At 30.8% G+C, this 24,088-nt stretch overlaps 1 protein-coding gene across 4 annotated transcripts in view; it reads right to left on the reverse strand.

Moving 5' to 3' along the window:
• The window catches only part of cltcl1 (clathrin, heavy chain-like 1), a 44,465-nt gene that overhangs the window by 1,448 nt on the left and 18,929 nt on the right, over positions 1 to 24,088 (reverse strand). For 2 of the 4 annotated variants that reach the window (XM_048211403.1, XM_048211404.1), the window contains 22 exons: positions 23,889 to 24,026; positions 22,661 to 22,825; positions 22,400 to 22,580; positions 21,836 to 21,999; positions 19,267 to 19,392; positions 19,052 to 19,194; positions 16,711 to 16,945; positions 16,517 to 16,639; positions 16,289 to 16,434; positions 14,787 to 14,970; positions 14,523 to 14,715; positions 14,218 to 14,375; positions 12,549 to 12,713; positions 12,350 to 12,457; positions 12,100 to 12,267; positions 10,173 to 10,322; positions 8,312 to 8,443; positions 7,378 to 7,488; positions 7,136 to 7,306; positions 4,637 to 4,858; positions 3,793 to 3,819; positions 1,216 to 1,291 (listed from right to left, as the gene is read on the reverse strand). In XM_048211403.1, the coding sequence (XP_048067360.1) occupies positions 1,216 to 1,291; positions 3,793 to 3,819; positions 4,637 to 4,858; positions 7,136 to 7,306; positions 7,378 to 7,488; positions 8,312 to 8,443; positions 10,173 to 10,322; positions 12,100 to 12,267; positions 12,350 to 12,457; positions 12,549 to 12,713; positions 14,218 to 14,375; positions 14,523 to 14,715; positions 14,787 to 14,970; positions 16,289 to 16,434; positions 16,517 to 16,639; positions 16,711 to 16,945; positions 19,052 to 19,194; positions 19,267 to 19,392; positions 21,836 to 21,999; positions 22,400 to 22,580; positions 22,661 to 22,825; positions 23,889 to 24,026 (3,286 nt within the window). The remainder of the gene's footprint in view (positions 1 to 1,215; positions 1,292 to 3,792; positions 3,820 to 4,636; positions 4,859 to 7,135; positions 7,307 to 7,377; positions 7,489 to 8,311; positions 8,444 to 10,172; positions 10,323 to 12,099; positions 12,268 to 12,349; positions 12,458 to 12,548; positions 12,714 to 14,217; positions 14,376 to 14,522; positions 14,716 to 14,786; positions 14,971 to 16,288; positions 16,435 to 16,516; positions 16,640 to 16,710; positions 16,946 to 19,051; positions 19,195 to 19,266; positions 19,393 to 21,835; positions 22,000 to 22,399; positions 22,581 to 22,660; positions 22,826 to 23,888; positions 24,027 to 24,088) is intronic. The other 2 variants (XM_048211405.1, XM_048211406.1) reach the window with 1 other exon arrangement.

Below are 24,088 nucleotides of genomic sequence, written 5' to 3' on the forward strand. Positions count from 1 at the left end.
ATGCATAAATAAATAAATGCTTAATGTATCAATAAATGCATAAATAAATAAGTAAATAAATGCATAAATAAATGCTTAATGCATAAATAAATGCATCAATAAATAAAAATGCATAAATAAATAAATGCTTACTGCATAAATAAATAAATGCATCAATAAATGCATAAATAAATAAATGCATAAATAAATGCTAAATGCATAAATAAATAAATAAATACATGCATAAATAAATAAATGCTTAATGCATAAATAAATGCATAAATAAATGCATAAATAAATGCTAAATGCATAAATAAATAAATAAATAAATGCTTAATGTATCAATAAATGCATAAATAAATTAGTAAATAAATGCATAAATAAATGCTTAATGCATAAATAAACGCATAAATAAATGCATCAATAAATAAAAATGCATAAATAAATAAATGCTTAATGCATAAATAAATAAATGCATCAATAAATGCTAAATGCATAAATAAATAAATAAATAAATGCTTAATGTATCAATAAATGCATAAATAAATTAGTAAATAAATGCATAAATAAATGCTTAATGCATAAATAAACGCATAAATAAATGCATCAATAAATAAAAATGCATAAATAAATAAATGCTTAATGCATAAATAAATAAATGCATCAATAAATGCATAAATAAATAAATAAATGCTTAATGTATCAATAAATAAATAAGTAAATAAATAAGTAAATAAATGCTTAATGCATCAATAAATGCATAAATAAATAAATAAATGCTTAATCCATCAATAAATAAATGCATAAATATATAAATGCTTAATGCATCAATAAATGCATAAATAAATACATTTTCTAAATATAATTTCCTATACAAACGTAATTTGCTTTGGCATACATACATACATGCATACATAATGTTTACATGGTGTAGATGATTTAAATATTTAAATAAGCAGGACAGAGACCAGAAACATTATAAGCTGGCTTTGAAGCAACAGTTAAAAGTTATTAAAATATTTCCTATAACGAATATTATCCATAGCAATAAATTCACATATATATGATATCTGTGAATGAAATCATTATTTTTAAGAAACAGAGTCAAATGAAGAGCTCAAGTATCTGAGCATCGGGTGTTTCCGGTTATTGATGCATCATAAAAGTGAAAATGACTCTCATCAAAGCAAGGTTCTTCTCAAATTAGTTTGTTGACAGACTGTATGATGAACGTACCGTAGACTATGGAGGAGGATTCAGGAGACTCGTCTTCAGACGCTCTCTTGTTCTCGGCCTCCTGCAGTTTATCCACCTGTAACAGAGGCAGAAACATCACTGTCAAAGTGTCACACTGTGTCCTTTCATCCAAACACATCCATTCAGCCTCTGTCTGAGCCGTTCATGCCCTTCACACTCAACCGCATATAAACCTGAGCTGACAGAACTTCATGAATCTTCTTCTAATGTGTTTACGGCATCATCATCATCATCATCACTACATGCAAATGACCAATAATGTCACACATGACATGCCAAAATGCTGCATGACAAAATACTCTCACATTCACTTAACGATTGTTTAAAACATTAACGTATGATTTTCTGTAAATCTGATACAAAACAACAGCATGGACTGTGAAGCGTTAGAAAAATAAAATGACTTATAGAAACTCACATATCTAACATGTATTGATCATTAGAATATGTGAAATGCTAATATACCAGCACAGTGAAATTAATGAACTCAAACTCTGTTTGTTTGTTGATGTTCCACAAACATTCTGCTTAGTGTTTGTTCTAAACTTCTAAAACTGATATTTAAGTTCTGCTAGTAACTTAATCTGAAACACTGAACAAACAGACATCCATCTGCTCTGATGAAACAATGTATACTGAAACAAAACACGCCGTTTTTTTAAATGCAAATGAGCTGCTGCTCCCGCCCCCTTTCCAGAAGAGGGCGGAGCTTTAACAGCTCAACAACAACAAAGCTGGAGAATCTCACGCAGCCAAAATGACGAAAGTTTTCAGCCTTACATTGTTCAAACCGGAGTCGACACTGATGGAGAGACTCAGGAAGAAGTTACAACTTTTAGACGTTTCTGAATGGTTAGTAGATAAATTGATGTAGTTGCTGTGGAGTTGATTCAACTCATCCACTAGCATGTGCCGTCATGTTCATCTTTTGTGTTGAATTGACCCTCGTTTGTGAAGCAGTCCGCCGTAAAATGACGGCATTTACAAAAACAACTCTTCCTCTTCTCTAAAGCAGCCCAACATGGCCCCGCCCCCTTTGTTGCGTGTTCTAAGGGGCGGGGTTTATGTAAATTTTAAGGTTTTTGATGTCACCAACCCAGGAAGAAGCTCATTGTAGTCCCTACCAGCTGTTTAAAAAGTGATTTCTGTAAAAGAAAATATCTCCTTTGCATTGAACTTTGAGTGTCGTAACTTTGCAGATGTTGTTTATGCTCAAACAGCAACATTACACACTAACTAAAGTTAAAAAAGTCAAATCATAATCAAGGACCCCTTTAATGATTTTTATAAAGTAAATATAAGAAAAAAATTATATTGTTAGTAATATTTCACTTACTGGACTGAAGCAACTTGATTATCCATTTATCATTTTTTTTTTAGAAAAATCATGTTAAAAATCATGAGTATCAAATTGTTAATCTCTCAATCATCATTGCATTGCATTATACAGGGATGCAAACAGGTAAGGACGAAAAAAGGTGAGAACATTGCGCGGGGCGGGGCATTTTTCTAAAGATATTGGCTTTACATGCTTATTTGTAGTTTCTTACAGGGTAATAAAAAATGAATGTAAAAATAATCCCTTAAATGTTCAAAACTTAAATTTTTCTTGCAAAAAAATTAACATATTGTTGCAACATTTGACTAAAAATCAACATTTGGTTAAAATCTCATGTAATAAATAATGAAATGCAATGCAGGATACCCTTGATTGGATCTATGCAAATCCCACAGGTGACCTATTTTGATCTCAAAAAGGTGAGGAGTTTGCATCTATAATTATAGGTTTTAAAACTACAAAGTTTTGATCATAAAACTAAGCATTTAAATATCATCTTACTAAGACATATTATTGGCAGATATTGATATTTATATGCATTTTATGCAAGTATCTGTTCTGATTTACATTACAAGCTATTAAAACGTCATCAACTTTTTGTCCATATAAATATCAGCATCTGCACCAAATTGCATGGTTTTTTTTGCATATTCATATATCATACTATATGAGCCATAAAATGTATCAAATAAGACACTCGACAAAAACACATGATTTAGATTTTCTCTAAAAACTGTTCTGTTTAAAAAAACAAACATTTTCTGACAATTATTTCATATGTCAGGCTTTCCCAAGTTAAATCTAAGAGTGACTTTGTTGCCATCTGCAGGTCAAACTGACGTACTGCAGCTTTAAAGAGAGTCTAGACACACACCAGACATCCGCCGGACTTACAGAATATTATACTGATGGATAATCAATTCGGTTTGGGAAGATCATCTTTGTTACAGCTGTAAAAAATTACAGTTGTATGAGGACTGACGCACTACTCCAGCGATCCATCTGAATAACTCTCCTTATTATAATAATTAGCCTCTTTCTCACAAACACCCACACACACAAACAAACAAACAAACAGGCTCATTACAGCTACAGAGCAGTGCATTGTGGGTAATCAAGCAAACTATTCAGGAACCTGTTATAAAAGAGTGCAGCATCTGTACTCTACATGCGCTAATTTCTAATACAGAGAGAGACGGACAGAACGGGTCAGAGACCTTCACCTGCCTGGCTAATTCATCCACCTGTAGAGGAGGGAAACTCAAAATCATTCAGTCAGATCATTTACAGCTGCATCAGAAATGAGTTAAAGGTACACTATGTAACATTTGACCCTCTAGTGGTTAAAAAACAGAACTGCATATATTTTGAAGAAGCTCTGCGTGACTAAATATGTATATGTAACTAAAAAGAGTAAATTATCTTACTGCTTATAAAACATTCACTAGGCTTAATGTATATATTTAGATGGAAATGATCTAAAGCTGACTAGCTGAAGACGTTACTGTAGCTTTAAAATCCCCAGAGTTAAATCAACTCTGCTCAGAGTACATATGGTCCCTCTCTAAATAGTGTTAAAGTTAATGAGATAATTAAGCAATTAATAAGGCTGTGATTGAAGTCAGTTGTTTCTCTTTTCTTCAGTGATTCTGCTTGTTAACAGCAGGTGTTCATCACTACTGCACAATCATCACTTAATTAATTGCTTAATTATCTCATTAACTTTAACTCTGCTTTAGTGTTATTTTAACACTATTTACTCTGAGCAGAGTTGATTTAACTCTGGAGATTTTGCTGTGCATTAATAGACATGGAAAATAAATTCGAGCACTGTAGCAACAACCATAATGAAACGCGCTTCACAGTAGATAATGCTTTACAGTGAACTCTGTTAGAGAGATACATATGGCAGTTTATCTGTTTAATAAAACACTTTACTCACCTGTTCAGTAATAAAAACACCTTGACTAATGTTATACAGTGAGTTGACTTACAATAAAAGTATATGAGCCCTTAAGGATGTTCCATCTGGGTTTGAGACGGTGTGTTTCTCATACGCACCTTGCTCAGGTACTCCCTCATCACCTGAATGAAGTAAGGCATGGCCGAATCCATGAGGCCGTGTCTCCAGGCCAGCTCTAAGACCACGTCAGGAGCCAGAAGATCATACGAGCTGAAGAGACACGCGGCGAAACACTCCCGCTTCCCCTCTTCGACAAACCAGCGCAAGAGATCCTGAGCCTGAGCGCCGTCCTGAGACTCGGCCGCGAACTGCATCGCATCCTGACACAGACACACACAGGGAAATGTGTCACGTTCTGACATAAATGCTGGGGTTATTATGGTTAAATAAAATTTGGTAACACTTTAGTACAGGGAATAATTCTCACTTTTAACTAGCTGCTTCTTAGCTTGCATATTAGTACTTATAAAGCACATTTTAATGCCTTATTCTGAATATTCTACATCCCTTAATCCCAATACCTAAACTATTAATAAGCTGTAAATAAGGAGTTTATTGAGACAAAAGTTGTAGTTAGTAGTGAATGTGTGTTCCCTATACTGAAGTTTTACCTAAAATTCTGTACATGAAGTGAAGTAAATGATGATAGAATTATTCCTCTACAAAAAAAGGTCAGAAATAGTCACTAAATTAGTTGCATGATTATTCATTTAAAAAAAGCCACTAAATTGCATGCACATTTTTTTAAATTAAACATTATTTAAAAAAAAAAAAAAAAAACATTAAAAATACTTTTTGTGTGAATTATTCCTTTACAAGCACAAAAAGAGCAAGAAGAGAATGGAAAATAGTCACTAAATTAATTGAACATTTTTTAATGAAAACAAACAACAAAAAATGGCAAATTTGAATGAGAATAAATTAAAAAAATTATTAATGAATATTAATTTCTGAGTAAATTATTTATCTATAGTCACAAAGCAAAAAAAGATGGTGGATGATAGAATTTAATTTATTATTTAAATTATTATTAATATAATTATTTAACAAATCATTTAATAAAATATAAAAGACTAAACAAATAATTAACAATAAAAATAAAATAATAATGAAATTAATAATCATAAAACCTAGTGTCTTGCAGCATTATGTATAATATCAATTAAAAAGTATAAATGTGCATACACATACAGTACAGTCCAAAAGTTTGGAACCACTAAGATTTTTAATGTTTTTAAAAGAAGTTTCGTCTGCTCACCAAGGCTACATTTATTTAATTAAAAATACAGTAAAAAACAGTAATATTGTGAAATATTATTACAATTTAAAATAACTGTTTTCTATTTGAATATATTTCACAAAGTAATTTATTCCTGTGATGCAAAGCTGAATTTTCAGCATCATTACTCCAGTCTTCAGTGTCACATGATCCTTCAGAAATCATTCTAATATGCTGATCTGCTGCTCAAGAAACATTTAATGTGTACAATATTTTTTTTCAGGATTATTTGATGAATAGAAAGTTCAAAAGAACAGTGTTTATCTTTTGTAACATTATAAATGTCTTTACTGCCACTTTTGATTGATTTAATGCATCCTTGCTGAATAAAAGTATTACTTTCTTTAATTTCTTTTCAAAAAATAAAAATAAAAATTCTTACTGACCCCAAACTTTTGAACGGTAGTGTATAATGCTACAGAAGCTTTGTATTTCAGATAAATGCTGTTCTTTTGAACTTTCTATTCATCAAGGAATCCTGAAAAAAAAGTACACAACTGTTTTCAACATTGAAAATAATCATAAATGTTTATTGAGCTGCAAATCATCATATTAGAATGATTTCTGAAGGATCATGTGACACTGAAGACTGGAGTAACGATGCTGAAAATTCAGCTTTGCATCACAGGAATAAATTACTTTGTCAAATATATTTAAATAGTTAATATTTCACAATATTACTGTTTTTTACTGTATTTTTAATTAAATAAATGTAGCCTTGGTGAGCAGATGAAACTTCTTTTAAAAACATTAAAAATCTTAGTGGTTCCAAACTTTTGGACTGTACTGTATATATATATATAGAGAGAGAGAGAGAGAGAGAGAGAGAAATATAAATATATATATATGAATGCATTTTATATATGTTCTTGTTTGTATGTTTATTTGTTTTTGTTTTGCTTTATGCAATGCTTTGGCAATATGTACCTAAATATGTCATGCCAATAAAGGGAATTGAATTGAATTGAGAGAGAGAGAGAAATAGTTATTACAGTTAACTGAAACTAAAATTAAAACCATAAAAAAATGCATTGCTTAAAATTAAACTTGTTTTATTTCAGCTAGTTGGCAAGGCAACATTTCTAATTTTCATTTAATTTATCTGTGCTAAAATAATTAAAGCTACAAATGAAATAAAAGTGAATAAAAAATATATAGACATATTTATGAAAAACTAAAACTTATAAAATGACAAAAACACAGCAAAATGTAAAATTGAAATTAAATTTGGAAATATAAAAATAGCACACACACACAATTATTTTCCATGAATATATAAAATTCCCTGTGGGAGTGATGTGTGTGACTGTGTTTGTACCTTGTAAAGCTTGTCTTTCTTGCACAGCTGGATGCTCTGAGCCCAGCGCTGGTTGCTCTTGTAGAGATACGCAGCGATGCGTCTGAACTCAATGAGCTCGTGCGTCTCCAGCCTCTGAGCCAAACCGATGGAGTCGAAGTTATCGTACGCGTCGATGGAGGCGCGCAGACCCTGAGGACGGCAGAGGAACACGCTTCAGATCATTTTCACTGCTGTATGTCAAAGAGATGAAGAACATGTACCTGATAGTCCTCTTCCTCCGTCAGCAGGTTGTTGAGCGCTTCGTTCACGGCTCTGTTATTGTGGATCTGCACTGATCTGAGGTACGGTTTCACCAGCCGCAACTGATTCACCTGCAAACACAGAAATAAACAGAAAATAAAGATGAAATGTTCTGTTAACAGAAATAAAGCTGAAATAAAATAAAATAAAATATTTCATGAAAAACTTGAAAATCAGAAATGTTGCCTTAGGAACTGAAATAAAACAAGCTGAAATACTACTAAAGTTACTCATTAAAATTAAATGAAAGCAAAATAGAAATATTTAAAGACACAATAACTATTAAAAATGGCAAAAGCTCAAAATGATAAAAGATAAACTAAAATTAAAATGATTTATGTTTAACTTTTTTTAACTTAATGATTAAAAATATTAATAAATAATTCAATAACATAAATAATACTAAAATAACACTGCATGTATATGTATATACATTCATACACAAACACACATATACATACACATATATTTCATGACTCTACAAGTTCGATTAAACCAACATAATGAAGAAAATATTTAATTTTTTTTATATTTTAGATATGAGGGAAGAACAAAACATTAAACTTGGTAAAGGTACATTTATGTGACAAATGTTTTTTTGGGGAAAAAGGCAAACTACATAGGAAATGCATAGGAAAACAAAAGGCTGACAGGAAAAAGCAAACAATTTGGCATGTTTCATTGCGTTACAATCACAAATAAAACAATCAACTGCAAGCACAACTATGCAATATGCTTACAAAATCTTTAATAATATTTGAATAAAGGTTGAAGATGTCAATTTTTTCTAGGCTGTACTTCACTTATGGCCACTACTGTGTGTATACTGTACACACACACACACACACACACACACATACACACACATACACACACACACACACACTCACGTACCTTGCTGAAGTAGCTGACGGCTCTACCGTGGTCCAGTCGAGGAGCGAGAACAGACAGCAGATCATTGAGAAGCAGCGGTTTATAGTCCAAATAAAACTGCAGAGATTTATAATACAGCTCCACATTCGCCACCTTCATGAGAGAGACGAGTGAACAGAAGAAAAATACACAATGATAAAGATCACAGACACAAACAAGGCTCAGATGTGTCTCCTCTAGCCCTTGTGCGCTCTTCGTTTGGGAAGTACACTCAGGAACACCAGGCAACAAAACGTAATTTTATAACAAAATATATATTTTTTTTTAAACAAATTTTTTTTTAAAAGTTTTTACTCCACATTTGTGCAGTTTTTGGAGGATTTATCATATTTTTTACATTTATATAAAGAAATTACAAAAAAATGTAAATACGTTTTTATACAAAAACAGCTTTTTATGTTATAATTCACTTTATAAAAGACCCACATTTCTAACTTTCATTCATGGGGATAACATGGATAATTTGACATGGTTTAGTGTGAGATTTTTGCCCATCTTTTGGAAAATGCAGTTTTAAAAGTAAAAAATGATCACTTTATCCAGTAGATGCTGCAGAGCTCCACTATTGGCTATTTGACTGACTGAAAGACTCTTTTCACAAGTTTTTTTTTCAGTTGGATTCATATCTAAATATTATGAAATCACAATTATAACAATAAAAGCTACTTTTTGTCAAAGTTTAGCATTTTTTGTACTGAAAAAAAAAAAAATCAGTAAATTCAGTAAATCAGTAAACCAAATTTTTCAATATTGTTACATTATAATGAGAAAATGGACAAAATTCATCCTCAAAATCAACATTATTGAAAAACTTATTTTTTCAGGGCAAAAAAGTAAAAAGTTTATTGTCATAATTGTGATGTCATAATATTTAGATATGAATCCAACTGAAAAAAACTTGTGAAAAGAGTCTTTCAGTCAGTCAAATAGCAAATAGTGGAGCTCTGCTGCCATCTACTGGTAAAAGTTTAAAAACAATTTTTTTTACTTTTTTACTTTAAAAAAAAAAAATTACTTTTAAAACTGCATTTTCCAAAAGATGGGCAAAAATCTCACACTAAACCATGTCAAATTATCCATGTTATCCCCATGAATGAAAGTTAGAAATGTGGGTCTTTTATAAAGTGAATTTTACATAAAAAGCTGTTTTTGTATAAAAAATATTTTCTAATTGATTTATATAAATTTAAAAAATATGATAAATCCTCCAAAAACTGCACAAATATGAAGTAAAAACATTAATAAACAGAGTAAAATTACATTTGTTTTTTTTAAAAACAATTATTTTCTTACAAAATTACATTTAGTTGCCTGGGGTCTCTGGAGACCCCAAAGACCCTGAGAGTGACTTTTTTTTTTTTTTACACTAACATAAAAACATGATATCACTCCAATTTTTTTTAACTTGTAGATCCAGAGAGTGTTAACAACTGTACAAAGTTTCATGTCATTTGGAGAAAGAGAACATTTATTTTAATTTTAGCAAATGTCGTTTGGGGTCTAAAAAGACCCCAAAAGAGTCTCAAACTGCAATCAGCTCAATGCATGCTTCAAACAACTCAAACATTTCTCAGCAAATTCTACAGCTCTAGACTCTTACTGCATGACAACTATTGGGAGAAACATCTGAGACTTACTGTAAATGAAACATAACTGAGAACTCCATTAACATTTGATCAAAATGTGTGTTTGTGCATTTGACGGACACTTTTATCCAATGTGACTTCATTCAATCTATACATTTTTTACCTTCCCTGGAAATCAAACCTGTGACCGTGACGTTGCTCTGTTATTTGATCTGCAGGATTATTTTATGCTTCACCTTGCTGATGAGCTCTTTGAAGGAAGCGTCTCTCCAGGCGTCTGTAGGGTGTGTCATCATCGTCAAGATGGCGTTGTCATACTCCTCGTATTTATCGTACAGGAGCACAAGCTCCGCCCACAGATGGGCCTGTTCAGCCGCTCGTAACACCTGACCAATCACAGGACAGCAAATCATAAACACAGCTGACATAAAGTACACAAATCATGACTTCCCAACACAATTCATTGTCTTAATCATTGCAAACGTTGCGATTAACAAAAACAGAGTTGTAGTTAAAAGTAATTTCTTGTATTTTATGTTATGCCACAGAACTTCAACAGAATAAATCGCTTCGATCCAATCCAGTTCATCTAACATGAGCAGTTCGTAGTGCAGCAGGAATCAGAGTTCACTGATCATGTGACGAGAGTGACGAGATGACTGACAAGACCATGGCGGAGCATTCATTGCACAACAGAGCCTAAAAGCATAGGACGAATGTCTGCTCCCTATTCACGGAGTAAGCTATCGTGAAATAGAAAGCGAAAGTAAAACGCGAACGCGCATTCAAACACGATTTCAATACCTCGCATTTTGAAAGCAGCTCCCTGATGCATGTAAATATCTCCAAATATGAAGGCTATCTCAGGCCGGGCTGTGTGGTTATAATCATCTCAGCTCTGAATCATGATCGAATGAGTCTCTAATTGCACTTTGAATATCGAGAGAGTTCTTTGATTATGGTTGTACGTCTTGTTTGCACTTAATAAGACTAAGAGAAAACTGTGTTATTCATTTGTAATGTTTTTCATGTAACACCTTTACCATTAAGGGACAATATTTGCCCCCTAAATTGATTTTCCAGTGCAAATTTTTACCTTTATGAATGACTTTATAAAATTAGGTTTTAAATAAAAATGTTCAATAGAGAAATATGCAATGGTAAAACTTTTAAATATTAAACTAAAACCGCCAGTAGGTGGCAGCGAGTCACTGTTTTATGAGTGAGTCATTGAATCATTCATTCAGTAACGAACAAGTGTCTGCGAATGAATCATTGAATCATTGACTCTCATGATTCGTTCAAAGCCGCAGAATTGTTCGCGAAACAGACGTGTGTTGTAGTTCTGTTGTGGTCGTTAGAACTATTATTTCATTGCAAAATAGAGTAAATACTGGCAGTACTGTGTTTAAAATGTACGTTTTGTTTTTTGACCTGTTGTATAATAATGTCACGTTTGTGGATATTTGGGAAAAACTGCATTCTTGCTCATCATTAAATACAAGAACTCACACAAAGTATGTTTTTGTATCGAAGAAAGTTTGAGTCTTAAATCGAAACTAATTCATTATCTGTGTCTATATTTGTTCTTCATGCGAGTAAGTGCTGAATCCCCACTTTTACAAAGGTGCATTGTGGAGAACGACAGTAATTTAGCGCGATTTAAGGCAGCAGACTGCATGCAATCTATCATATGCATGCTGCTTGTGTGGATACAGTCATTTTTGACTGCAAATGATGAGGTAATTTGATTAAATGTACAGGATTTACGACATTTTGGCAGTTAGAAATACATGCTCGATTTTAATATTATTTTAAGTTAGAATTAAATGAACTACTCAGCATTTGTTCACGTACCCCAGTTTGGGAACCAATGATCTAGTGCAATATTAAATCACAAAAAAGAAAGCAAAAAGGAAATCTAAAAAAAAAATACAAAAATGTGCTGACGTGATGTCTGGATACTAATTAGCATTTTGAAAATATTGCTTTGAAAGTTTTTTAATTTATGCATTTATCCAAAGTGACTTGGATTGCATTCAAGGTTTCCATTTGATCAGTTCATAGGAATCAAACCCATAATCTTGCTCTAATATTTGAGCTACACGATGTAGTTTTCAGAACATTTCAGATTTTTCAGCTCACACTGAAGAGAGAACATACCTTAGGGATGTTGACTCGAGACCAGAAGAGCTCCAGATGTTCTCTCATCCTCTGGGGTTTGTATTTGGAGTAGAGGATGGCCAGCTCAGTGAACATGCCCATGTGAGCGCGCTCCAGCCCTAACGCCGCCTCCAACAGCACGATCAGCTCCTCGAAATACCCACGATCCTGAGAGAGACAGAGAGAAGACGTCAAAAAACCAGCACTGATATCATCAAGACTGACGGAGATTGTGATGAAGGTCGTTCACCTGATAGTAGTTAATGAGTTCCTCCAGTTCATCAGCATGAGTGACGATGTGAAGGCCGGAGATCTGCGCTAACCGGAACTCCTCTCCATCCACACACGCAAAACACACCTAACACCAAAGTAAACGATGCATCGTGACTTCAGCGAGGACACTTTATAGACTTCACGCCACTTTATAGATCCTTTTGTGACAGTCTCACCTCTTTCCAGGTGCGTGTGCAGCTGGCCTTGCGCGCGCTGTCAACGGCCGCCTGAAACTCTCCGAGGTGAACGAGCGTGGACGCCAGACGAGCGAAATTAGACACGTTATTAAAGAGCAGACGGGCGGCTTCAAACATGCACTCTTCATAACACCTCTCGCCAACCTACAGAGAGAAACACGTTACTGAACACACTGATGATAATACGTGTGATGCTGATAGATCTAAAAAAACACGCTCTACTATTGTGATTATATATGTACAATAATGTTGAGTTTCAAGATATAATAAAATAATAGATGGACAATATGTAGATAATAGATAGAGAAATGTAGGTCTTATTTTATATAATATATATATACTTTAATTTATTATAATTTATTATATAATTATAATATAATTAATGTAAATACTTGTAATATTACTACAGATAAATGTTTTATATATATATATTTTTTTCATTTAAAAAAAATTATATATATATATATATACATACATACTCTAATAATAATTAATAGTATAATTAATAGTATAATAATAATAATAATTAAAAAGGTAATAATAAGAAGTTAAAATAAAAAGTTAATAATTAATAAATATAGATATATATTCTATATGTTTGTTATTAATTCAGATCTTATTACTTTTAATTTAAATAGTGTGTAATGGCATGCTAAACAAGAAATATGATAATGTTTATATATGTTACTATAGATGCATTTAATACTTTATATTTAATAATATATATATATATATATATATATATATATATATATATATATATATATATACACTTTAATATATTATAATTTATGATATAATATAATTATAATATAATTTAATATACATATATTTAATATTACAACAGATAAATGTATTATTATATTTTTTTTCAATAAAAATATATATACTGTTATATTACGTAATATTAATAAACAAATATTGAATATGTTTGTTATTAATTCAGATATTACTGTTACTTTAAACAGTGTGTGTGTGTGTATATATATATATATATATATATATATATATATATATAAAATTTTATGATATAATATAGTTATAATTTAATGCAAATATATTTAATATTACTACATATAAATTATTATATATTTTATTTATTATATTTATATATTTATTACATTTATTATATTATATTTATTTTATTTATTATATTTAAATATAAATATATACTGTAATATTAATTAATATAAATAAATATATATTTGATATGTTTGTTATTAATTCAGATATTATTACTTATAATAAACAAGAAATATGATCATGTTAATATGTATTACTAGAGATGTATTTAATACTTTATATTTGATAATAACACATCATATATTTATCAACAATATATATATATATATACTTTAATATATTATAATTTTGATATAATATAATTATAATTTAATGCAAATATATTTAATATTACTACAGAAAACATATTATATATTTATTTTTCATACTGTATGTTATTATTATAAATATTATTACTTATATATAAAAACTTATTACTATAACATTTTTAATGAGATTCTGACCGAGAAACAGGATAATGTTCAAATCATGTTTATAGGCTAATTATTCCAAACAAAAACTCATTTTCTGTTTGAAGAACTTTTATTTTGGTGCATCACTAGATTGCATGTGTAAAGTTACGTACTTGTTGTATGTGAGCGTTGTTGGGGCCGTTGATAAAGTCCTCCAGCTCTGTGAGACGGTTTGTTTTAGCCAGAGCGAAGATGAGCTCCGTCTCGATGTAAGACTCTCTGGCTTTCTTTCTCGCCATTTGAAGAAACTTCACCAAATCCTCCCAGTTACCTATTAAAACAGATATTATATTATATTATATTATATTATATTATATTATATTATATTATATTATATTATTACTTCACAATAGGGAAGAAAAGACTGTCACAACTTCAGTTTCATGCTTTAAGGTGTTTTTAGGACAGATCATCTCACCGTTTTTACTGGCAGCATCAACCACCTCCATGTACGCCGACGGTTCTCCTGCTTTGATGTAAGAGTCGATGGCCTCTTTGACCAGAGCCCGCTGAAGCTGAGCCTGAGCGAGCTGACTCCACACCGAGCTCTCGCCGCAGCGCTCCGCAAACTCATACGCCCGGTCCAGATTCCCGATGTGCTCGATCAGAACCTGCGCGCAACACCAAACACAACGTCAATCCAGACGCTTGTGTGTCTGTGTGACCGTGTATCGCTGTGTACCTGTATCGCTGAGGTGTTGACGTCAAACTTCTTGAAGATGGAGAACGCCTCTTCATACAGCTCGTTGCTGATGGCGATGTTAGCGATGTCAGGAGCGTCGTAATTGTCCAGACGGTTGATGTACTCCATGACCCGCGTGCGGTCCGCTTTTATGGCCGTCAGTATCAGCAGGTTCTGCAGGTTTCTGATGCATAAAGACACATTTTGTTAACAAAATATAATAATATAATATGCATTACAATATTTACATGTATTCCTTATTTGTAAGCAGCTTTGCATAAAAGCATCTGCTAAATGAATACAAGTCATTATACTTATTTACATAAAATAAAATAAAAATAGATTGCTCCAATTATACTGAACAATATAATATAAAAATATATTTACATTTATTAATTTAGCAGATGCTTTTATTCATAGCACTTACAAATGAGGAATAAAAGTCATTATCAAATAAAATAAAATAATAAAATAAAATAAAATAAAATAAAATAAAATAAAATAAAATAAAATATTGCTCACATTATAATCAACAATATAATATAACAATATATTTTTTACTTGTATTCATTTAGCACATGCTTTTATTCATAGCACTTACAAATTAGGAATAAAAGTCATAAAATAAAATAAAATAAAATAAAATAAAATAAAATAAAATAAAATAAAATAAAATAAAATAAAATAAAATAAAATAAAATAAAATAAATTGCTCCAATTATATTGAACAATATAATATAAAAATATATTTACATTTATTAATTTAGCAGATGCTTTTATTCATAGCACTTACAAATTAGGAATAAAAGTCATAATAAAATAAAATAAAATAAAATAAAATAAAATAAAATAAAATAAAATAAAATAAAATAAAATAAAATAAAAGTTCCCATTATAATAAACAATATAATATAATAATATATTTACTTGTATTCATTTAGCAGATGTTTTATTCACAGCACATACAAATGAGGAATAAAAGTCATTATAAAATAAAATAAAGTAAAATAAAATAAAATAAAATAAAATAAAATAATAAAATAAAAAAATAAAAAAATAAAATAAAATAAAATAAAATAAATAAAAAAACAAAACACTGGTCCGTTATAATCAACAACATAATATAATAATATATTTACATTTATTCATTTTGCAAATGCTTTTATTTTACAGCACTTACATAAAATAAAAGTGAATAATCATATTTCAATATAATAAAATACATAGCATAATATAACAACGTAATATATTCACATTTATTCATATAGCAGATGCGTTTATTCAAAGGTACCTACAAATGAAGAATACAAAAATCTAATTTAATGTAATATAATATAATATAATTAAGAATTTGTCAGTATTTCTCAAACCACAAATATTTAATTTACACGTATATTATATTTTTGCTATGTATTTTATTCATTATATATTTAATTGTGACCATTACATCAAATTTCGGTTTGTCTCCAGCATAACATTAGTCACTTCCTGTGTGGACTGACCTGTGTTCACTAAATATGGAGTTCTCCAGAACTATCTTCTCCAGGAGTTCTATGAGCTCATTGGGCAGATCTGCCGTCATAAACGCCTTCACCGTCACAGACACTTCCTCCGGATCCTGCGTCTCAGGTAGAGCGGTCTGAACCACCTGTGCACACAATCCTCATCATCACTATGAGAAATAATCACATGCCGGCGACGTTTGCTGGTGTTTGAGGTGGGACTCGTACCTGATCGATCAGTGGCCGTCTGAAGGGGTTCGTCTCCAGCAAAACCCCAGCCCAGAGATCTGGATCTTTCCGCCGCACCAGGTACCGAGACTCGCTTTTAAACAAGGAGTTTTCATTGCACACCTACAAGAGAGTTATGCATTATAAAGGACATTATAAAGAACACTAGAGTTTCCTGCTGGATGGATCTGAACCTGTATGAGCTCCAGGTCACACTGGCCTCTCTCATAGGCCACGAAGGCCAGGTGCGGGTCTCTCTTCTCGCAGTAACGGCCCACGGTGACGCTGTCGTAGTGCAGATTCTCTCGGAGGAAGCGCTCAGGACTGTTGTTACTGTCTATGTAGATCTTCGCCAAGGCATTGTGGGTAGCAGGTTCTTCACAGCCCTCCTGAACACGAGACTCCAGCCAGGACAAGAGCAGCTTCAGTCTGGAGACAACCAGTCAATCTATGTATTAGGACTGGGTAATATAGATTTAAAAATAAATAAATAAATAAATACATTTTCTTTCTGATGATTCTTATGATTTTTGATATGTGTTTGCTCTGAAATAAAAGAGTGATTTATTTTATATATACCTTTTTTATTTTAGATTAGATTAATTTTATAATAATATATGCAATTTTATATTTTATATTTAGTAGATTAATTTATATTAATATATGCATTTTTATATTTTAGACATAGTACATTCATTTTATATTTGGTAAATTCACTTTATATTAATATATGCATTTTTATATTTTAGATATATTACATTCATTTTATATTAATATATTCAATTTTATATTTTAGATATATTACATTCATTTTTTATTAATATATGCATTTTTATATTTTAGACATAGTACATTCATTTTATATTAATATATACATTTTATATTTGGTAAATTCACTTTATATTAATATATACAATTTTATATTTTAGATATATTAGATTAATTTCATATTAATATATACAATTTTATATTTTAGATATATTACATTCACTTTATATTAATATATGCATTTTTATATTTTAGATATATTACATTCATTTTATATTAATATATACATTTTATATTTGGTAAATTCACTTTATATTAATATATACATTTTTATATTTTAGATATATTACATTCACTTTATAATAATATATACAATTTTATATTTTAGATATATTACATTCACTTTATATTAATATATGCATTTTTATATTTTAGATGTATTAGATTCATTTTATATTAATATATACATTTTATATTTGGTAAATTCACTTTATATTAATATATGCATTTTTATATTTTAGATATATTACATTCATTTTATATTAATATATACAATTTAATATTTTAGATATATTACATTCATTTTATATTAATATATACATTTTTATATTTTAGATATATTACATTCATTTCATATTAATATATACAATTTTATATTTTAGATATATTACATTCACTTTATATTAATATATGCATTTTTATATTTTAGATATATTACATTCATTTTATATTAATATATACATTTTATATTTGGTAAATTCACTTTATATTAATATATGCATTTTTATATTTTAGATGTATTAGATTCATTTTATATTAATATATACATTTTATATTTGGTAAATTCACTTTATATTAATATATGCATTTTTATATTTTAGATATATTACATTCATTTTATATTAATATATACAATTTAATATTTTAGATATATTACATTCATTTTATATTAATATATACATTTTTATATTTTAGATATATTACATTCATTTCATATTAATATATACAATTTTATATTTTAGATATATTACATTCACTTTATATTAATATATGCATTTTTATATTTTAGATATATTAGATTCATTTTATATTAATATATACAATTTTATATTTTATATTTAGTAAATTCACTTTAAATGAACATGCAATTTTATATTTTTCATATAGTGCATCCATTTTATATATATATATATATATATATATATATTTTAGATATATTAGATTCATTTTATATTAACATATACATTTTTATATTTTAGATATAGTACATCCATTTTATATTAATATATACATTAATTTTATACTAATATATAAAGTTTTTATATTTTAGATATAGTACATCCATTTTATATTAATATATACATTTTAATATAATAGATTTAGATCTTATAAAGTAGATTGAAAATGTCAAATGCAAGAAATACAGTGTATATATCTATTTAGCTAAAAATAATAAAGGGATGTTTTTAATTTGTGAGTTGTGATCGAATATTTATGATGCATTGGTAATATACAATTTCTAATTGATCTAAATACTACATTTAAATACTGTTTAACTGTTTAAATACTGATAATTCTAAGTTATATTATATTATATATATTTTATATGATGATATATATTTAAAATATTATAAATATGTTTAAATATCATAAATATTCAATGCATCTAATGGCTTTCTAAGTAAAACTGCTATAAAAAAGTCTTTTTTTATGTGAAAATGCACGTTTTAATCTTGAGAAGGAATGACAGGACTGGGTCCGTTATACCGGTTTCTTTTTTCCACTTCCTCCACCAGCTGGTCAGTGCTGAAAGTTCCTCGTACAGCCAGGATCAGACTTTTAATGGTGTCCTCGGAGCAGTCGACGTCCAGCAGACCACCGACCACCACCGGCAGCCGGCTGGGATTGACCTGCACACCAGGATATCTCAAATAAATCATTCATTAACGGTGTTTGTGCTTGTTGTGTTTCTTTCATCGTACCTTCTGTACATAGATCTCGATGTATTTCTGCAGGCTGTTGCGGTACAGGTACAGAACAAGATCGTGGACGAAATCGAAGCGGTCGCACACGATGATGAGAGGCAGCTGATCTGTAAGTTTGGCTTCCTGTGCAATGACACGACAGAAAAACACTTCAAAACCTGCTTACAAATAAATATAAATCAATATCTGATGCATCTCTAGTCCATCTCGATGCATTTACTATATCTCCAGTGTTGGGGAAGCTACTCTGAAACTGTAGTTTGACAAGCTACAAGTTAAAGTAGTTAAGATACAGTCAAGCTACCCTTCTGAAAAAGTAGTAGCTACACGATAAGTTACTATCAAAAAGAAGCTAGCTACATTTAAACTCCCTTTTTTTTTTTACAATGGCATTGTATATTTCAAATACATTAATCAAACTGACTGTCAAAGTGCAAAACTGCTACAAATGTCACATCAGTGCAAGAACAAAATGTATGCAACTTAAATTGGACACACAGGAGTAGTCAAAAATATACGTTAAAACTCACAGCACAAGCAGTGATGGAGCTCGCGGCGTTTACTGTGAACGGAGCCGCTCTGAGACGCGAATCATGTCTGCTTGAGTCACATGAGCACAGTGCGCTTCGCTCTGAAACCAACTGAAATCACAGTTTTCTGTTCGATTGACAGAATGCTTTGCCAAAGCAATGGCGCAAAATACAACGTTAGTGATCGTTCAGGTTCATTACAAAACTGTGGCGTGTCATCATAAAATCAGAAATAGACATTTGTAGAGTGCAATAAAGCAATGAATTGTAAAGACGCAAGATGCTTGATGGAACAGTAGATGGCAGTAATGCACGATTTTAGTTTGTGATCTAATAATAAGACGACGCTGCGCTGCATTGCAAGATCGTCAAGACGCAAAACGGAGTGTAGCTTTTGTTTGCGCTACACTGCTACTTGCTGGAAAAAAATAGTTAGCTACTGAAAGAGCTACACTGTTTTAAAAGCAACTGAGCTACTGTCAAAATACTGAAAAATGTAGTTAAGTTAGTAGTTACTTGTAGTTATCTACTCCCCAACACTGATTTACATCGTTAAAAACAGAATTATAATGAATTGATATAGTCAAAGCAGTGTGAGACAATACTTATAATAATAGTTAGTGTTATTAATTAAATTAAATTGTAAAAGATTACATTAAAAATGCTAAATGTAAGCTAATGCTGAATGTTTATTTTATTGTTAATTCAAGTTAATAAATTAATTAAAACTGTTAATAATTAAACAAAAAATGTAATTCTACGCCTATTTTGAATGTTAATTTTATTGTTATTAATACAATTCATTCAATTAATTAAAATAAATTGTTAATAATCAATTTTAAAAAATGCAAATGTAAGCTAATGTTGGATATTTATTTTGTTGTTATTAATTCAATTAAATTACTTAAAGCATTAGTTCATTTCAGAATTAAAATTTCCTGATAATTTACTCTCCCGCATGTCATCCAAGATGTTCATGTCTTTCTTTCTTCAGTTGGAAAGAAATGAAGGTTTTTGAGGAAAACATTCCAGGATTTTTCTCCATATAGTGGACTTCAATGGGGTTCAACGGATTGAAGGTCCAAATGTCAGTTTCAGTGCAGCTTCAAAGAGCTCTACATGATCCCAGACGAGGAATAAGAGTCTTATCTAGAGAAACGACCGGCCATTTTCTTAAAAAAATAAACATTATATACATTTTAACCACAAATGCTCGTCTTGCACTGCTCTGTGATGCCACACATTACCTAATCCTGTTGGAAAGGTCACGCGTGACATAGACGGAAGTACCGATCCAGTGTTTACAAAGTGAACATGCAAAGACTAAGACAAACACCCTTTACAAAAAAGGTAAAACAATGATGTCGGACGATTTTGAAGTTGGAGGAGAAAATAAGATGGAGTTTTTCACTCTCTCGCGATACTTCCACCTACATCACGTGTGACCTTTCCAACGTGATTACATAATGCATGGCGCATCGCAGAGCAGTGCAAGATGAGCATTTGTGGTTAAAAAGTATATAATTTTTTTTTTTTTTTTAGAAAATGACCAATCATTTCTCTAGATAAGACTCTTATTCCTCGTCTGGGATCATGTAGAGCTCTTTGAAGCTGCACTGAAACTGACATTTGGACCTTCAATCCGTTGAACCCCAGTGAAGTCCACTATATGGAGAAAAATCCTGGAATGTTTTCCTCAAAAACCTTAACTTCTTTCCAACTGAAGAAAGAAAGACATGAACATCTTGGATGACATGGGGGTGAGTAAATTATCAGGAAATTTTCATTCTGAAGTGAACGCATCCTTTAAAATAAATTAATTATTAAATAAAAAATTTCAAAGTAAGATCATGTTGAATGTTATTTTAGTTATCATTGTTTTTATTAGTCTTTGTTTTGATTATCGGTATTAATGCTTTTGTTATTATTGTGTTAAACAATAAAAAGTCACATACAGTATATGAAGACAGATGCTCTGAACTGGATTTACTGATGGATTTTATTGAACTGATGAGCTTCATTTCTCTCTCTTGTACCTTGAGGAAGTTCTTGACGCGTTCGGCGTCGTAGCAGTTGCTCTCTCGGCAGATGCGCTCCACCTCTTTGATCTGACCCGTCTTACACGCGGCCTGAATGTATTTGAAATGCACATCAGGGTCTTGACTGAAGTTCACGATAGATCCCAGAAAATAAAACAGACCTGAAAGAGACAAAGGAATATCCCTTTGAATCTTTAATATGCCCCTATTATGCTATTTTAAAGTTTTGTTTTACGTCTCCTACAACAGGTTTACATGCATCCAAGGTCAAAAAACACTTTAATTTTCTCATAATATCCATTGCAGCATCAGCTCTTGTCTGAAATGGTTCGTTCAAAGATTCAGTTTCTCTAAACCCCGCCTTCCTGAGAGCTGCTCTGCTCTGATTGGTCCAGTCTGTTACAAACCAATGTGGTTTCAGCAAGAAGTGAGACTGGAATTATTAATGACTCGATTCAGGCAGTCGCTTCTTTCTTTTAGAAAACAATCACTGCACTTTGAACTTTTAAACTCTACATGACCCCAAAAAGCTTTAAAAACACACGTTCATGAGCGTCTCACCCTCATAACTCTTAAAGGACTCGAAAAGCTCCACCAGCGTTTGCGTTCCCAGCTGCTCGTGGTACTTGGTCGCGACCTGAACGCTCAGCTGCAGGTTTTGACGGAGGTTTGCAGCCAGCATGGCTCTTAAACACTCGATGGAGTCGCCGACAGACAGAGCGCCAAAGAAATTCACCAACCACTGAGAGAGAACCAGGAGAACAAACAATGTTCAATACAACTCTGACAGACAAAATAATTAAAGCACACACACACACACACCTCTGGGTTGAGCAGGTGCGTGTGTACGATGGCTCGTTTGATGTCGTAGGGGTCGGTGTAATGCTCCAGCGCTCTCTGCAGTAAACCAGCTTTCTCACACAGCTGAGCGATGTGAGCGCGGTCGTAGTGTGTGAACATCTGATTACCCAGGATCGCATCTGCTACCTGCGAACACACAACAGGCCCTGCTCAGAGACACAAATGTCTTGATGTGATGCTTTTGGTTTGCATCTGTTTTGGTTTATCGCTGACGTCCAATCCTGCTGGAAATCTTACTAACAAGTTGAGAAGTTGACATTATGATGTGCATTTGAAGTGTTTTTGGATAATCAAAATGGACAAAAATTACATATTTCTCTCACTTTCTGAAAACGGTAAGTTCTTAAGCTAAAACTCTACATTAACATCTTTAAGCTAAAATTTTATCAATAAAACCCAAAACACAAAAAAGTAACATTTTCTTAATCATGGCCGATACCAATCCAATTAATCCAACATTAATTTTTAATTTAATGGCTCATTTTCTGCAGTGGAATTATTTTTAAATATTAAAAATAATTTTCATTAACTGAAAAAAAAAAGCTAAATTAAAATAAATATATAAAAATAAAATATAAATAATTGATTAAAAATTAAAAATGTTGTGTTGGCAACTAACTTAAATAATTAAAATTAAAGTTTAAGTACAAAAATTACTAAAAAACAGAAATAAAAACAAATTAAAGCTAAAAATAACAAAAAAATAAAAAACAAACAAAAAATAAAAAAATGACAAAAGCGCATAAAAACTAAAACTTAAACTAAAATAAAAATAAAAAAAAATAATAAATATGAATTATTAATAAATACTGTAATATTATATAAATAATCCTAAAATAACAGTGGTTCAAAGATGATCCGAGGTTAAAAAAAATTTAAAAAAAAAATTAAAATGGAAAATATAAACATAAAAGTTATTAATAAATACTATGATAGTATTTAAATAATACTAAAATAACACTGGTTCTTAGATGATCCAAGTTTAAAAAAAAATAAATTGAAATTAAAACATGAAAATATTCATATAAAAGTTATTAATAAATACTTTGATAGAATATAAATAATACTAAAATAACACTGGTTCTCAGATGGTCCCAGAAAAAAAGTTTAACACATATTATTATGATATTGTGTTCGCTCATCTTGTATAAGTATGATAGTTCTGACAGTGAGGGTTTGATCAGGTCACCTGAGGGGCGTGGATGAGGTTCATCTCCAGGAGGCGTGTCTGTAGAGGCCCCTCCTCCGGCCTGTTGTTCTTCAGAGCGTCCAATAGGAATGAAGTACACTGCTGCACTAGATTATTCTCCATGAAGACATCAACCACCTGAAACATACACATATATTAGAGATGAGCATCATCACAATGTGGAGGACAGTGAGAGAAAC

This window comes from Megalobrama amblycephala, linkage group LG12 (genome assembly GCF_018812025.1).
Source record: "Megalobrama amblycephala isolate DHTTF-2021 linkage group LG12, ASM1881202v1, whole genome shotgun sequence".
Lineage (NCBI taxonomy): Eukaryota > Metazoa > Chordata > Actinopteri > Cypriniformes > Xenocyprididae > Megalobrama > Megalobrama amblycephala.